This window comes from Falco rusticolus, chromosome 1, assembly GCF_015220075.1.
Source record: "Falco rusticolus isolate bFalRus1 chromosome 1, bFalRus1.pri, whole genome shotgun sequence".
NCBI classification, from domain to species: Eukaryota; Metazoa; Chordata; class Aves; order Falconiformes; family Falconidae; genus Falco; species Falco rusticolus.
In genome coordinates, this window is record NC_051187.1 from 104,144,563 (window position 1) to 104,162,680 (window position 18,118).

Consider the following 18,118-nt stretch of genomic DNA (forward strand, 5'->3'; position numbering starts at 1 on the left):
ATCACTTAAAATTGCCTGTGGAATGGATGTATGGGTATTAATTACAAACAACTGCAGGAAAACTAGCAGTGAGAGTGCCTGTGGTAAACAGGATTCACTTGTTTTCTTGCTAATCTTGAGAAGTATGCTTCCTCTTAAAAGGGGAAGGGGTAAAAAAAAAAGATCAAACCTAAAAATTGTCATGCTTAAGCAGATAGTTCTAGTCAGATGGCAATAATAGCATTGAGTTGTCATTTTAAGAATAAAAATATGTAATAGTACATTTTAAATCCAGCTAAGTATATCTTGTAGTTAAAGCACAATAGTGTTATACATTCTGAAATGGGCTTGTACCCTGGCAAAGTATGAATTGTAGCTGGCAGTTAATTTCTCTTAAAAAAGGTTAAACATGTACATGCATTTGGACTAGAGAACCAAAATTTTCTGCTTTAGAAGAGGATTATGATATGTATTCTGCCAGGGGAAAAAAAGTGTTCATTCAGAGGCATCAGAGAGTAGGCTGACAGGAGGTGGGAGTAGCAGAACTTGTGCAGTAGATGTCTGAATTTGGCAGTGATCTAAAATTCAGTCTAAAATAAAGTTAGTTGAGTACAGACAGAATTAATGTTGAGCCTGTACACTCTGTTCAGTGTGAGCACATAATGTGAAAAAGTAAAATTTCCATCTGAAATTTTTCAGAAAGCTTGGGCAAGCATAATGCTGCAAAGTATGGTGTTATGATTCAAAGAAATTCAGATGAGTTTTTGATTGAATATGAAAGCTATTTAGTTGTTATGGGTTTCACCTATGTTTCTTATAATTTTCAAATTGTGGTATCAGTTAAGAAAAGATCTGAAAAGCCAACATATGGCAAAAGTGGTGGTATGGATGCCATATAAAATATTTTTCTTTTCAGAATCAGTGCTTGTAAGGATGTATTTTGAGTAGTTTAAGGCTCATCTAAGAAAATCCTACTTTTTGTAGTGTTGTAAACTTTAAAAATTATTTTCGGTTTCAGTATATAAAAGAAGTAGCAATAAATGCAATGCAATCACAGAAGAGTGATAGATGATGTGTGGATGGGAGAAATGAGTTGCAATTCATTTGAGATTTGCAGATGTTGTGACACTTGGCCCCTGCTATGGGGTATGGAGAAGAACAGGTGCCACCACCTAGATTTGAGCAAAGATACTTCTGCCTGCACAATTGTGATGGGCACCTGAGGCCAGTTCCAGGCTGTGCTGATGTGTTTCCCATCTGGGTCCTCAGCCTCTGGGCAAGTGCTTCTGGGTGAGAAGGGGAGGACGGGAGCTCTAGGAGGTTCTGAACTCATGGCTACCTGGTCTAGAAAGAAGGGTTTTGTTGAAGACAGATGCAGTGTATAACAACATAGAAAACCATATTTCTGTGGAAGAGGACTGTGATCTTGTCACGCATACACTGCTCTCGCTGCTCTCACTGCTCCTGACCAGATGGTGTAGATTTGTTACCGGTTTTGGGAGCTTACATGTACTGTTGCTCCAATGTCCTCAAGATAAAACTTGAATTTAGAACTCTTTGCTGGGATTTCACCTAACAATTGGTAAAACCCTTACAGCTCTTCCTCCCAGGAATATATGCTTATATGACTGTTTCAGGTTTTGATTTTCAGATGTGATTTTAGTCCTTTTCCCTTAAGCAAAAAGCCTGAAAGACATGAGCCTCATAAAGCAAGGCAGCAAACAAAATTTTAAAACAAAGAAATTCAAGCCTCTTTATACTAACACCAGCTTTATGAGTTTGTGAACCAACTCACCATTTTGACTTGTTGGAGGCAGGAGCCTGGTGGGATTCCTGCTTAGCAAATTATGTGTGCTGGACAATCTGTCTTTGTCATTGTTGTTATATATTGCTTGCTAGTGTTGCCAAGTACATTTTGAAAGCTCTCTGTTCTGTTACAGAAATTGTGCTTTAACTTGCAGTCATCTCTAAAAGTGCTTTAGGATGGTAATTAATGCTCTAAGTAACCAAAACTGTTTCTATACAGTGCAGGGAATTACAGGACTGCAAAATGGATCATTTGTTGTATCATTTGGACAGATATGAAGTACAGATCTAATCCCTTGTGATATCCTCAATTTAATCCCTTAAGGATTACAAATTTTGGCTGTTTCTGGGTGTTTAGTTGGTTATTGTTAAGAATTTGAAGTTTGGATGTGAAAAGCCATGAATGCAACCGTTCCTTTCTAAAAAGCACAGTAAAAGCAAGAAAAGAGCATCAGCTCATGAAATGGTTTTGATGGCTTGAGAGGAAAGCCGGGGGGGGGGGGGGGGGGGGCGCGGGAGGAGAGTAAACAAGATGAAATTATGGAGTAGTGAATTAATAAAGACGCAAGCATTGTTGACAGCAAGCTTTTATCTACTTTCTCGTTAGTAACTAGTTCCTCAGAAAGGCAGTGGTACCTGCTGTTACAGGGCATTGTTTAATCTCTAAAGCCATGAGAGACTAATGACAGAACTGAGAAGGAACTGAGTGTTTAAAATATGGATGGATCCTGTGGAGATTGGCAGGAAAGCTGTACCTGAGTTCATAGAACTATTCTCACTAAAGTCTTATGGCTTGCTGTCCTCTGTTCTGTCTGCTCAAATACCTTTTCTTGCTAGTAGCTGTTAGGAAGTTGCACAAATTTCTGTACTGAAGACCACGCTGGGGTACTTGTGTTGAATGTTTTATATTTCCATTACTGCAACTGCAATTATGACTTTTCCCAGAGTAAATACAGAAAATGTGGAAATCTAATTATTGAGGGCATCAAGTAGCTTTTATTTGAAAATCATTTACTGGGGAGGAAAAAAGCAATAATAAGAAAAAAATCCTTAAATTCAATTACTGAATGCTTAGCTGAAGCAAAGTGGAAACATGTCATCTAAACAAATAATATAACCAAAACACATTACCTTACTAGCCTTACCTAATTTATAAGTACTGAAAACTTACTGGAGTGGAGACCAAGGTATGTATTCATGATAGATTTGAGAACATGGGAAATTAATGTATTTTTCCTTTTCTTTTTAGGTAAGTAACTGAAGGGGACATGAAGAATTGACATTTAAATGGCCAGCATGTTGCAAAAGGTATTTCACTTTAGATTGAAGAGGAATGCACGAGTAATTCATTTGAGTAAATATTTAATGAATATTTTCCTCTAAAAAAATTGATTAAAGCTTTTGTTCACGGAATGATTGAAAGAAGTAAAAATCAGCAAGATTGTTGGTGTTCATGCTATCCTTGACATCAGCATCTAATGGGAAACTGGATACCATTCTCTTTGCTTTTTATCAATGTAACCCATGCCAGCTGACCAAATACCAACCTGTGTGAGTCTTTCTACCTCTCTGGTTCGCAGTGGTGCTATTGAGCATGCAGGTAAAGTGTTTGTGGTGCTTTGCTTGCAGGTCACAGGTTATTTCAAGTTAACACACGCTGCACCATGCAGTAGTGGAAAGCAGCTGTGGGCAGGGGCTGTTGAGCTCTGCTTGCTGTCCCTATACGGAGGTGTAATCCTCCTTCACTATCGAACAACATCTGGACTGGCAGGAGGTCCTCACAGTGTCATTGTAGGGAAAAGAACCTGTTTTTAGCTAATTGGCTAAAACTATTTTATTTACTATAAAAGTATAAGAAATATTAACATGATAAATAGAATATGTAAGTATCATGCTTGGAATCTTTATCTGCCTCAGAATTTTCCTGAGTCAGATGAGATATTGCTAATTTTGCTGTCGGTCACTAGAAAGTTCGTTTTAGATGCTGATCATAAACTTGATAGATGGTGTCACATCTGATTTTTAAGAGATGATGTCGTCATGTAACTTTGAGAAAGCTAAACCAGTATCCGATCTCTAAACAGCCACTTCCTTGCCAGCCAGATGGTTATGTAGGTATGCAAGGGCTTATCGTGCACTGGGAACCAGTATCTGTAAATATGCTGCTAACAAAACTCTTGAGCTTCTGCTGGTGACACCCACACATAAGCTTCAAAGCACACCCTGCTGTATTTTCTTTACAATAGTTGTCCTACCAATTTTTTTTTTTCTTTTTTAAATTACTGATGATCAATTATAATTTTATGGAATGTTTGTTGTCAAATGTGGTAGTCTGTGAAATCCATCAGAATAGTACAGGCTGATGGGAAAGCAATGGTTACATGGAGTAATTGCAGTTAATATCTGTTAGGGATGGTAATGCAGAATTATTTGGAAGAATCTTCAGAAAAGCTGGTTAAAAGAAAAAGAATTCTGTCTTATAAAAATACCAGTGTTTCCTAATTATTCCCATTTGAATGAAAGCTATACTACTAAATATTTTTGACAGAAGAGTGGAAAGAGGAAGACAGGCCTTTGGATTAAGGAGTATGTCTAGGATACAGAAGATAAACTCAATTTCTGATTTCACTAAGGCAGAACTGAGGTTTAACTCTGAATTTCCTATTTCTGAAAAGATTATGGAAACTACTGGGTTTTTGGTTGTTCTCCTTCCCTAGATTTTGAGTTAAAAACCCCAAAACTATATTGGATGCAAAAAATTAAGTGTTGTCTGGCAAGATTTTCAGCTGAAAAATTCTGACTGGCTTTGCCTGTTGTAGACTTTCCATTATTGGCTGCATGTAACTTTATAATCTTTTTCTGCTGCTCTTGCTGATATTTCTTTCTCTCTGCTGGGATTTTACTGACACAGAAATGTCATGGAGAAACAAAGCCTCACCTGAAGCTGATTCAGTTAACTGGAGTTTGGGAATATTTAATCTTAAAAAAAAATAAATAGAATCTCTACAACTTAAACTTTGATTGCACTTTAAGTGTGAAGTATTTTGAAAGATGGGGTATAAATGTGTTGCAGCTAAGCAAGGAAATAAATCAACCCTTTCCTTTCCTGAAACTTACTGTAGTTTTACTAGTTCAGAGACCCTTCTGAGCAGAAGTGGATAAATCAACATGTGAAAGGTAGTAATGGTAGAGCCCTGCTTATTATCAGTGAATAAATGCCTTTGTGGGAACTAAAATTTCTTTTAAGTCCCCAGAGAATGCCACAACATTGTTTTAGTCCTTTAAGAGGAATCGCTTGGCTAGCATTAAAACAAAATCCTGCTAATTGTGGCTGCTTTAGAATTATTTTTCAATTTGAGCAGCTAAACATTAAGGAAACCTCCAGTTATGAATCAGAAGCAAACTTTCAGTAACTTGGGAGCGATGGGTGGAGCCTGCAGGTCAGTGTAGTTGTTTCTTTCTGAAAGTGGTGATCTGATCTCCCCAAATCATTCCCTTATTCTTGACATATTCTTCTCCAGTGTAGGGATGCTGATGTAAGGCCTGAGTGCATGAGTGTTTAAAACTGGTTTCAGGCTGTGAAAGAGCTAGAGTTTCCTCTTCAGAGTTGATCCTTTTGGTAGGCTGAAATGCATCCCACTTAAGGCAGTGGTTCCCCTTTAGTCCGTGACGGGAGCTTAGGATTCATAGTATAGCAGACACACAACTGCATGAAAAATACAGTGGAGCACAACTTTTGCATTACTGGGATTTTTCTTAAGCAGTTACTTGGAACTAATAAGATCTATGTAAAAAACAGCATTAATTACTTGCTCGCTGGTTTTATGTATCAAACAAAAATATTGGATCTGATGCAATGCTTACAGGAGTACCTCATGTATTTGGTAAGCATAAAATTAATACAAGTTTGTCCCATATAGATTTATGTCTCATGAGTTACATTAGGATATGTGTGGGGAAACAGGTATCATTATATAAAAAGATGAAATTAGAGTGATTTGTTTCAGGCAATTTAGTTTATTACATTTGACATGTTAGGTCTCTGAAACATAACTAGAAGGTTCCTCTTGGAAACATGTCAACTCCTGTCTGTCTTGATGATCATCTGCATGTGTTATTACTCCTTCATTTTAACTATGTGCATTATGTCAGAAGCCAGCAGAGACTCTGCTGCTGAGGAATACAGAATTCCTTTATTTTTTATGGGAATAATAATCCAATTTTGTATTATGTCTTTGAAAGTTTTCAGAGGTCACCTCAGTAAACCAGGCATTGTTCTGTGAGCTGCATCATCACCATCCCAAGCAATCTCCCATATGGGTTCTTGAAGTATAGATGCACTTCCTGCTCCACCCCATTTTTGTCTGTTATGTTATATTTTTGTCAAGCCATATACATAAGTTTGAGCTCTCAGTAAAAGATTTTAAACATGATAGGGAGATAATACAGTTCATTTAGGTTATTGCCAAACAACATGCTAAGATAAGGGATTCTCAAAAGTAGGTCAAAATCCTCTAAGATTTCAGAGTGTCAGTGTTCTGTGGTGATTTTGCCTTGCCTTTTTAAAAACACAAAGTTTCTAGTTTGTATGATTGTAGAGGTACCAGTGGAAATAAGAACTGTGTTCGTATGGATTTACCCAGTGCTCCACTGAGTGTTTGTACTGCCTGAAATGAGAGGTAGGTGTTCTTGTCTTCTTTCTCAGAACACTAAAGACTCAGCCATCAGACCTCTCTGTGTGTATATAAATTTTATATCACAGAACAAAATGTGTTTATTTGTCATTGGCAGGTAACAAGGTGGCCAGTGTTGTGCTATGCAGCAGGGAAATGCTGCTCTGTCTTTTACCCTTCAAGCTTCTGATAAATGGCAGTTAGTGGGCATGTGGTACGTGCTCTGTCTGCCCAGCTTTCCATGGAGCCAGGCAGCAGAACAGACATCACCCTTTCTTTCCTTTTTTTGTCTCTGGCTTGGCTGTTAACAGCCACATTTTTTTTCTCATTGGTGATCTTGAAAGAAGCAGTTGCTACAGCACCTGATAAAATAATGAGAGATGTAGTAATTGTATTTTTAAACTGAGTCAACTGGTGGGGTGGTCAACATACAGCTTCACAAGAGAGTCTGCCTGGAATCTCTTAATGATCATCCTGACGATTTTTCAACATTAGGAAACCAAAAACCTGTATGGATAGTAGCTGAATGGCAAAATCTGCCAGATCTCCTAACTGGGAGATGTTTATTGTGTCTTACTATTTAGATATGATAAAAGAATCTCTTTGCAACAGACTCAAAACAGTTATTCTTTCCAAGTGATGTGGTTTTGTATGTGATATATGTCCAGATAGAAACCGTTACACTGCATTTCTGTTATTCAGGGGCCTATGAAGCTGTTTTTTGAACTTCTCTGAGGAAATAAAACTTATTTTTAGTACCATATGTTTAGAAAATGCAGGAATCAATAGTTCTCCACTTCTTCATTAGTAAGCTTACACAGGAGTATTGGTATGCAGAGGGGCTACTGTGAGACAAAGAAAAAATATAGAGTTCTGATGAACTCTAAAAGTGGTCAACAGGACAGCAGATCTCACTGGGGTGGCTTTCTGTCTGCTCTACAGGCAAATACTGAGCTCAAGATGCTGAGGAGAACCTGTGGAGTCTACCCTCTGACTTCAAAGTGAAGTAAAGGCAATGTATCGCTTTGAAAACTGGTTTCTAGTTAGGGGCACGAGGGGCAAGCATTTATTCTGGTGAGCAGGAAAAACAAGAGTGGAAAAAACCCCTGTATGTATTTCCAAACTGGCTTATATTTTTTTATACAAATCTGTTGAAGAGTGCTGCAATATAATTATTTGCATTTGCAAATAATGTTCATAAAGCCAAGCAGTGACACTGAAGAACAGGTGAATTCCTGGACAGGATTTACCTTAATTAGTTTTAACTTTTTTTTCCAGATCCACAGCTAGGCAGTAAGAGTTTTCCTGCAGAATGACTTTACAAGATAAATATGAAAGACAACATTTTTTTGCTGTCTTTACATTAAAACTGTTGCCCCTGCCCTGTTTCTTTTTTTTCTTGTTAGGCTGCTTTTATGAATGTATGTATTCCTTTATGAACTAATGCACTATACATATGTTAGTGTGCGACTTCTACATGCTAAGCTTATTCAGCCACTATGATTTTTATACCACATTAATACCATATTTTCCAGTGGGTGAAGAGATTATGGTATTAAAAATCTGAGTCAGACAGACCTAGTGGGGAAGGAAAAATCATCCGTGCAGTTTGATGTTGCAATATATGGGTACAGATTTGCTGGGTCAGCAGTAGTGCAAAGTTCCTGTCAGTGGAATTTATCTGCTGAAAGATCTGTCCTGGGTTCCTAAAGAGACAAGGTACACCTGTGTTTGCTGTGTCTTTTTGTTTTTTGAAACATCTGGCAAATTCTGTAGCTTAGCAGTATACTGTTTGCATTTGTGCCAGTAAACTTTTAAAGAGTGATTCAGTGATTGCAAGACTCGCTGGAGCTTTGAGATATTTGGGAATTTACTTTTGTTTAATGCTAAGAATATTAAAGAATATGAGGTTACTACAGCAGTAGTCAGTCAGTATTGATCACTGTAAGCAATGTAGTATCATTTTTTGGGGAAAACTCCATGCTTGTTAGATTCAGTTTCTGTGGAACAAAGACTATAATTCTACATGCTAAATTCAGCTAATGTCAATGGAGAGGAGTCAAGTTTTGGAATGGAGCAAAGGGCGAATTTAATTTTGTTTTCTGATGTGTGTCTGTCTGACTTAAAAGAGTTGGGAAGGAGCTGCGTAATACCTAATCAGTTTAAAACTAACTCATTGGTTAGTCCTGATAACTGGACTTAGAAGCATTGGGAAAGATTTGGTTTACTGGAACAAATACAGAATTGGATCCTACGCTTTGTTTTGGAGAGTTGAGAATTGTCCATGTTCTACAGCCTGGTTTCATCTGGAGAATTGTGTTGATTAACTGTAGTCTATAATGGGGTGCTTCATATTTTATTTGTCTTTGTTGGAAGGTTTGATTCATAAAGACTCAGTAACAAACGCAACCCTGCTTTTCCTCTTTACTTCAACAAATAGCAAAGATCAATTGTTTTACACCACTCAGTTGCTTACTGGGACTGGTGTTGTATCAGGTAATGGTGATCTGTAGTTGTCTGAGGAAAGGAAACTCATTTTTCCACACTGTGAACAATTGATCATCTTACCAAGTATTTGTGAGCCTGAGATGACTTCTAATCCAAACTGATTCCGAGTACTGTGTCACACACTCTACTGGTGGTATTTTCCTTTAGATAACTTCATTGTCATTTTACTGAAAAAGGCTGTAAGCGGAGGACATGTATTCATTTATTAAGATTTTTCCAGTGAGCAATGGATGTTTTGGAACTGTCGGAAGGGTCTTGCATCTGAACCTTACCTTTATTTTATAGTTTTTTTCCTCCTTAAAAAGTGGATGAGCGCTTCAGGAGTTTTTTTTTTCTTTGTTAGCATACATTAGAAGTTAAATCGCATCTTCTGATGTCTGTCTTAAATGCTTTTGTGCACAAATACAAAGCATGATGGCAGGGGTGTTGGACTAGATGATTTTTGAAAGCTGCTTCCAGCCCAAACCATTCTATGAATCTCTGAAAAGTCATAGTTTTTGCTGTACTCCTTTCCAGCTGTGTTGCTGTAGCTTAGTATTTATGTTTGTATTATGTTTAAAAATGGTAGAAAATGTTTATCTTTAAATTCTGTGTAGATATACAGTGACTTTAAGTTGTAACTATTATCTGCCTGTTTGAATTTTCGAAGGAACAGATACCTACATCTGAAAATAACAGCACAGCATTTCACGTTAAATGCTACTTTTGTTGGCAGCTTCAGGGGACATGAAAGTTTAAATGGGCATAATGAATAAATTACCCTTTGACTTCAGAGTTCCTTCAAAACAAGAATGAAATGGTATATGGTGAGTTTGTACTGCTTTTTGCCACCTTGTATTTCTTTGGAGGTATGCAAGAGGCTCATTTTCGTCATGATTAATCCATTGTGATCAGGCCTGTGTTGCAGAATGCAAGTAAAAGCATTTTTTTTTTTTTTGTCGCAACCAAAATGAGCAGAGAGAAGTCATGGTTATATTTTTTTTTTTTTATCTTCTTGGGATCTGTGACTACAAAACGGGAAAAATTCCAGAGTCTTTACAAAGACCTAAAAATATTTCACTCTTGCTATTGATTTTTACGTGAAATGCTTTCAGATGCTGGGGCAATTAGCAGCTAAGCTAAATACAACCAAAGAGGGACTGCTCTATCAGAAATTGAAGCTAATGGGCTGTAAAGGCACATGGGATAATTCAAGTGTCCAGCACTAGGTTTGAACCTAGACTGCCACCAGAAGGAGTGGGGAAGCTCGATACATTGGCCCAAGGCTGACTGATGCACTGTGAATGAGTATTAGCTGTTTTAAGACGTTGTGTAGCCATGCTTGAAAATAGAGCTTTCAGTTTAGTAGCTGGGAAGAAAATGGATGCGGAAAGCATCTCTTGCTTGAAGCAGTTACTGTTTAACCAGCAGATTGTACATGGTGTTTCTGTGGCTTATTCTCTTCTGATTTGTTTTCTTCTTTTTTCCTTGGGCATAAAAATAGAAGGAAGGAGCAACTTCAAATAGCTAAGATCTCCCAAAGCAGCTTTGCTTTATTTAAAAAAGAGCCCAAACTATAAATACTAAGGAGGTGTCTGATGAGGTCCTAAACCTTTCCATGGCTCGTTTTCCAGACATAAAGTAAAACCTGCCATGTGAAGTATTGACTGCAAAGAACAACAGGTTGGCTGCCAGTTTTTGGGTTTTTAAAATCTGTCTTAGCCTTTCTGCCAAAATCTTATTTATTGTCTTTTAGTACAAGCATGGCAGTGAAAAGGACCTTATGTTTTTCCAGTGAAAGAATGGGCAGTTCTTATCAGCCAAATTTTTTACATTCTGTTTATAAACATATGCTGAGAAAACACTTCATACTAATGCAGTTTTTGCAGTTTCCTTATTGTGCCAGAAGAGATGAAAACATAGGTCTGGCCACTTCGCAGAGCTACTTTTAAAAGATATTCTCCTTGTTTTAATGTTTCAGATAATTATTGGTTGCTTTACCTCCCCTCCCTTCAATTTGTAAATCCTTTCATGTATGCCAGTGTACGTCAGGGCATGTTGCTATTTTTTAAAAATGTTTGTAAATGGGCAGTTTTGGATGAGGCTTTGTGTTAAGAGGTAAGTAAGAATGGGAAACTGTAAATTTTCTCCAAATAGCCTGACAAATTAATCAGATACCAGTAGGTCTTTGGCATTATGAATTTCCTTAATGTTCAAACAACAGCAGAGAGCTACCTTGACAACCGGTTCTGCAATTGTACCATAATGCTTATCTAGCAGCATGACAAATTGATGTACCTGTAGCACTGAACAGGTAAGCTCAGAAAATCAAGAAAAGATAACACCTGGTGTCTTTTGGAAGTTGCAATGCAACTGTTTTGTGCTGTTCTTGTCTCCAATTGGTCCCCTCTCTGGTTAGACAAAACCTTCTAGGAGGCAATGCCACCTCATCTACCCAGTATATTAACTGTTGGCTGGGAGTAAAAGCTGGAACTTGGGTAGTAACATTCTTAAATGAAACATAAATGGAGAGTATTGTTGCCTCTGCTTTTCTCCCTCCATCTTCCTGCACTATTTCAGGCACAGCTAGAGACTGAGGATGGGTTCAAGTTATACAACTTTGTCAGGGTTTCAAACATCACCAAAGATTTGGGGGTGTCGAAAGGCATCCTTTTAAGCTTGTACCTACCTTTTAAGTATATTTGTACACTGCAGAAAATTTACTCTTCAGTTTTGAAGTGCCACTTAAAAATGCGCATCTAATCTTCTGTAAATCTGAGTGCTTCATGCATGTTCTCTTCTCTCCAAAGATTGTTTCATTGGCTGAATTCAGACAAAATCAATTAGAAGTGGGGTTTGTCTTGGATGTAAGTGCTGATGGTAGAATGTTTCCGTTGATACATTTAAGGGTGAACTAGGTCAGTCTTATTACTCTTTTTGCTGTAATGGATAGGCTAGGTATTTTCCTTCAGAAAGTATTAGTGGCATGTAGTTAACAATAAATCATTGGCTTCCCTAGACTAATTTTAAATGGCATGAAATAAAAACTAAAAAAAAAACCAAACCACAAACCTCCAATCTTTTAATGTTTTAACACTGAACAAGCTGAGGTAAGAAAATATTGCCCCCAATGTATATTTTTGGTTAGGAATGCAAAGGTTTTAATCAGCTGTTATATAAGCAATCTGTTTACTCCCTCACAAAATCTATTCTCCATATTTTTTTGGGTATAGAGGAAAGAGGGAAAGGGGTAACATGGTGTATATTTTAGTGAATGCAAACCTACCCCACAGTTTTTTTACTGTAACGCCTATGGTTCAGAGCCCCGCATCACTGCAAAGGTGGAGGAAGTAGTTTTTATTTCCTTTGTGTACTCCGAGCCTTTTAGCTAAAGAAGCTGATGAAAGCTGGCTGCCTCATTGTCTGCTCTTGTTTTGCTCAGACTGTAATGTCACAGCAATTTGTCTCATTAATTTGTAGCCATGAGAACAAATTATGATCTGCTGTAACAGTAATTATATTAACTATAAAGGTCATAAAAATGATAGAGAGGAAGCTATGTATTCTAAATATCAAAGCTGTGCAATTAGTATTTTTCCCAAATATTTTTAATTAAAAAGCTGTGTGTATATGTTATATATGTGTGTGTGTATATATATATATGCATGTGAGTGGCTATAGAATGTGGAAGTGTACGTTAAATAGAACAAAGACCATATTCATGGTTTGAGATTACCAAACCTTAATGAATTTCTATGAATTCTCACGGGGGAGTCACCTGATGCAGTTGAGTTAAAGCACCGGGATAAAATCCTGCACAGTAGTAGGTAATAGACACTTTCTGTTACATTTTAATTCTTTTCTTTAGCACTTAAACATCCATTTTTCAGATGGGGAACTGGGTACTTTCTGAAGACTCTGTTAAGCTTTGTTTGGAAGAGATTTTCAAGTGAGTGCAAATAGTGGAATTAAAGCAAAACAACCTTTTGAGCAATGTAAAACTTAGGTCAGTGGTTGTGAAGTTGCTGAGAACCTACAGCTGCGCCTTCTGATCACTTGCAGATGAATGTGAGGTAATGTGCAGTAGAAGTTGCTGGGGTCCACATTTAGTAACCGCTCAAGGAAAGCAGTCAATGATTTTTGGACCAGCCCATTAGACTTCGAAAACTTTGAAATGGAGTAGGAGCTGGAAAACCTGGGTTTTGCCTTGTGTTAAGAATTGGACTGAAACAAAAAGTCTGATGTAGGATCCTTTATAAATAATGTTCAACACTGGACAGCTGTTCTAAAATGTTTCAGAAACAGAGTAACAGAAACTGGCCGAGGAAGGTTAGCACCATCCAGGAGAGCACAGGTGGTGGTTTTGGAGAAGGAAGGAATGATCCTGCCATTTAGGAAAAGGTTAACACCAGAGTATGTGACGGTTTTATTTACATTTCCCTGTTAGGAGGGTTAGCTGGGAGCTGCCATTTGCTCTGTATCTTCTCACAACTGCAACAGGAATTTGTCTGTCTGAAGATTATGACCTCTGATGCGGCCAGAAATTTACAAAACATGCTACTTTGTTCTCATTCCTCTTTCTGTTTTATTAGCTGCTGGTTTTAAAATCACTTTAGTTGTAGTGATAGCCTTGAAACTGTAAATACACTATTAATTATGAACTGTTGCTTGCTTTATTCTTCAGACAGTCTGAAAGCACACAATCTAATAAACTTTGTCAGGGTGTTCAGATCTTAACCGCATTTGTCATCTGAGAGAGCTGTGTTTCAAGATGAGACCCAAGGGTCTGTGTTTCTCAGTGTCGTCTTCTCAATAATATCCACAACTTGCTGCTTGGGGAAGAGTAAGAGCAGGGCAAGCATATCTGATACTTCCCCTGAATAATCTCCCAGCCTCCAGCTGTTTTTGGCTCAGGGGATTTCCTGAGCTGGATATTGTCTCTGTGTATTTAATAACCCTCAGTAGTTATCTCTTTCACAAACTTATGCCTCATTGAGCTGAGGTAAACCCCTTCCATCTTGCTAAATGAAGGGAAATTCCTGCCACCACCTCTGTTCCCACCGTTGGGCTGGGACATGCAAAGCCTACTGTCTTAGAATATAGGATGTGTTCTTAAATTCAGGGAGGGGAAATACAAAGTTTAAAAAGAAAAATAGTGATTTTAAAGAATATGGGTAGTTATTGCTGCAGTTGAAGTATTGTGCTGAATACAGGCATATGATCAAGAACAAAACCAGAACGCTAAAAAAACCCACCATATACCAAAACCAGAAATCATTGTACAAATGACTAGGCATTCCAGTCTTTGCAGTAGCCGACTGTCTTGTCAGTTCTCTTGCTCTTGTAAGTATGGCTTTATTTATAAAATATTAGCTTTCAAAAGGAACCCATCAGGAAATGAATAGCTTTGTAGTCGCAGCTGGGTTTAAAAAGTGAAGATAAAATAGGAAGCTCTTACTGAGGCGCTCCATCCATTTTTCTGTGCTGAATGATGTGGGAGTTTTGTGAAAAACTCTTATTGATTCAGTAACACAAGAAATTAATCTATTTTCTGATTTTTGCCATTACATGTTGTTTCCTGTCTTTCATTTCAAATATTGGGAGAAAAAAAAAATTTTGTTGGTAGCTTCCTGATTTTAAAATAACTTTGTTAAACTAAGTAGAAACTTAGAAAATGCTTCAAAAGTGGGGGACAGAACCTCGTGTCACTGGAGCCAAAGCAATTCCCTTTAGGTAGGTTACCTGGCCAGATAGGACTCCTGAGCAGTACAGCACAGCTTTCTTCCATCTGCTCTAACAGTACACCTGGGAGTGCCGGCATGCTTCCACCCAGTCTTTGAGCTGTCTGGGATAAGACAGGAACTGTACACCAGTTTGGGTTGTAGGGGAATGTTTGGTAGCATCTCGGAGTGGATATAACTTATTCCTCTCACTTACTGCCCTGTCCTGGTCCTCACACTTTCCCTGTGCCTTTTTCCCTTTGTTCTCTTCCTCTTCAGCCCTTCACATGCAGGGTGGTCCTGTCCTTTTCTTTGATGTGTAGCACATGGCAGGAGTACTGAGAGACACCATCTTCCTCCTGCCCTCCTCTGCCGGAGCCACGAGAAGCACTTGCCAGCTGTGTGCCCTGCTTGCAAGGGGCAACACGCAGCAACAGTGCAAGTATGGTTCAATAGTTAGCACAGATGATGCCAAATGCAAACTGAATCTTATACAATGTTATTATTAACCTTTAAAAGCCTGTTTAAAGAAGTGGCAAAATGGTGACAAAGTGCTCATTTCAAAGTGTATCCAGAACTAGCGATGAGTAGCGCTATACAGAGGAAAGATCTGTAATGTTAAATGTAACCTGTATTTTTAGAAGCTTGTGTCTTGCTCAGTTTTGGATGAATTTTCATGGAGATAGCTGAAAGCTTTATCCCTGACGTGACAGCCTGTTTTTTAAGTCTGTGCTTCAAAGCATGAATATTCTAGAGGTTTTCAGCAAAATGATAGTAAGAATTTTCTTAAAATAATCTGTTCTGCGCACGCAATTTTTTTTTTTTTTTAATATGGCTAGACTGTCAGCCTGAGAGAGACTCTAAGTACTGAAGGTGTTTTAAGTTTGGTATAATAACAAGCAACTTGCCCTTATACTGTAAATTGTTAGACAGTCTGCAAACATTGCTCTCTGCACCACAGCAATAGCATCTGTTAGTGTAAGAATTTAGTTTGGTTTGTGTAGTTCCTAGTTAGGAACTTCTAAGGTAATGTTTTGTTCTTTAAACAATTTCTGCTTTAATTGCAAGTGGGGAAAAAACATGAAAATGCTGAGAGCTGAACTGATGTACTAACATCATGGCAATTTTAGAAGGAAGCAAAGCACACAGTCCCTTAAGCCTACATCTGGCCTCTGGGCTGCAGCATGTCCTGAACAGTACAGTCCATGTGCAGTAATACAACATTTATCAGTGTATGACATCTGATATTTTCTAGAACTCCTTGGCAGTGCTATAGCAGTGCTAGGAGTTGCTCAAATGCTGCTGTTCATATACACTGTGGAGTCATAATCTCATCTGGCAGAACAACTGGATGCTAGTGTTAGTAAAGGAAAAGACTCATTTAAATAGCTTGGTACATGAAAGTATTATCAATAAATTATTACTATTAAAATAAATATTGCCAGGAGGCATCAGTATAATAACAGGAATTGAATTTGAGTTGTAAGTGGTGGTACCTTTCAAGGCCTGTAGATACAGTAAAATACAAGTCCACATATTTACGTAAGTACCGTGTTGATGTGAAAGTATGCACTTGGCTAAAATGAAGTTTTGTTTACTCTTGCGTGTGTGTTGAATGTAAAAAGTTTTGTCAGGTTTCCTGTTACTGTTCCTTTAAAACTCATGCTATCAATCCTTGAGATATGCTCTCAGAAATAAGCTGCTCTCTCCAAATATATATGCCAATTTATTTTTGTTGTTACATCGTTGGTATAAAATCAGCTTGAAGGTGCTGATTTTTCCAAGGTTTGGGGAGGGAGGGATGATGATTACCAAGTTTATTTTTGGGTGTGTGACAGTCTTTTCATGTCATGTAAGTCAGTTTTAACTCACTGAAGAGATACGGACACAGGGAATTAAGAAAAGTAATGTTTAGGAATTATTAATTCTTTTTCTTTTTTTCTTTTCTTTTTAAGGAAAGACCTTTTTTAAGGTCTTTCAAACCTTTCTTACTTTTTCATTTTGTTTGAATTAGTTTTTGCTGTTTAATCTATTTTATAGTTACTAACCACTAAAGAACAAAATGTATCTTACTCATCATTTCCCTTACACTGGACTCCCATGTTAAGGCAATTATAGCATGTAACAACTGCAGTTAATTCCCAAACTCTGTCCAAGTCCATGTTTCAAGGGGAAGTAAAGTTATTTATATGACACTAAAGTGCAGCATTTCTCTGATAAAGGCCAGTGTTCTGGAATGAGGGTTAAATGGGAGCAACAGTCCCTTGCCAGCCTGTCAGAGAGCTGGGGTCATGTAATGTTGACATGAAGCCAGACAACAAGCCAGGGCAAGAAATAGCTTCTGAATAATTTTATCTGTTCACCAGTCAGGAAGCTGTAGCTGTGACAGTAGAGAAGTTATTTAAAAATATTGTTAATTAAGAGATTGGTAAGTGCTGGTTGCTATGCTATATAGCTTGCCCTTTAATAATTTTTTTAAAAGAATATCCAATATTTAGTTAATAGTTGGTTTCCTTACATTTTAGCTGTTTCATTTTGCTCAAATAAGTTACTCATATTTAAGCAAACTGGACTGTTTTGTTCAGAAAATGTCTACTAATAATTTTATTATTTCCTGGTGAGGGGATCATTGTCCCATGGTTATTATATATTTTTTTTAACCTTCTTAATCTCAGTGGAAGAAGCGTGTGCTATTTGGAAGTGGTTTTCAGCTGTATGATGAGAACATGGCATTGAAATTGCCTATGTATTGAAATGAATAGTATCATCTGACTAACTTGTCGTAACTTCCTGATGCATATTAATTTGGTTTTTTTTAATAGGCATTTTAGTATTTTATTTCATGTAGAGAAAAAAAGAAGCAGAAGATGAAGGTATTTTACAGGTCGATTGCAAAATTGGAAAGCTAGATTCATTCACAAAGAATGAATGTGGAACAATTCTAGGATAAAAAGCTGCTTTGGCCCAAATTTATGGGGCTGTATTGATTTACAGCAGCTGCCTCCAACTTCTCCCCACATTTATCAGAAAATTGGTATGCTAATAAATGAAGTATGATCAGTTAGAAGGGTAACAGTGACTTGATACTGCCATGGGAAAATAGTCTCTGAGGATGCCTTAAGAATGTGCTTTCATGTATTTGTGTGCTCAGTAGTAACAGATTAGCTTGAAATTGTGAGGGAGACGAGCATGTGTTTGGGATGGATGAACATGTGTGTGTGTGGATGTCTGTTCTTGACTTAGTGTTTGAGCAAGCTGAAATTTTAGCTGCTAAGAGATGTTTCTTCAACATTTTAGAAGAACATGTGTGCATGTGCATGCTTAACTATGGCTTTCACGTATGCTCATTTTCCCTCCAATGCTTGTTCTGCATGGCTCATCATGGCATTTAAATGGTCAACTTATAAATTCTGTGTTAATATTAAAACACAGATTCAAAGTTTGCTTTCAGGT

General features: G+C 37.6%; 1 protein-coding gene across 2 annotated transcripts in view; it reads left to right on the forward strand.

Moving 5' to 3' along the window:
* The window catches only part of ANK2 (ankyrin 2), a 355,749-nt gene that overhangs the window by 29,193 nt on the left and 308,438 nt on the right, over positions 1-18,118 (forward strand). For both annotated transcript variants that reach the window (XM_037393591.1, XM_037393582.1), the window contains exon 2: positions 3,035-3,093. In XM_037393591.1, coding sequence (XP_037249488.1) covers positions 3,073-3,093 — 21 coding nt within the window. In that variant the 5' untranslated portion in view covers positions 3,035-3,072. The remainder of the gene's footprint in view (positions 1-3,034; positions 3,094-18,118) is intronic.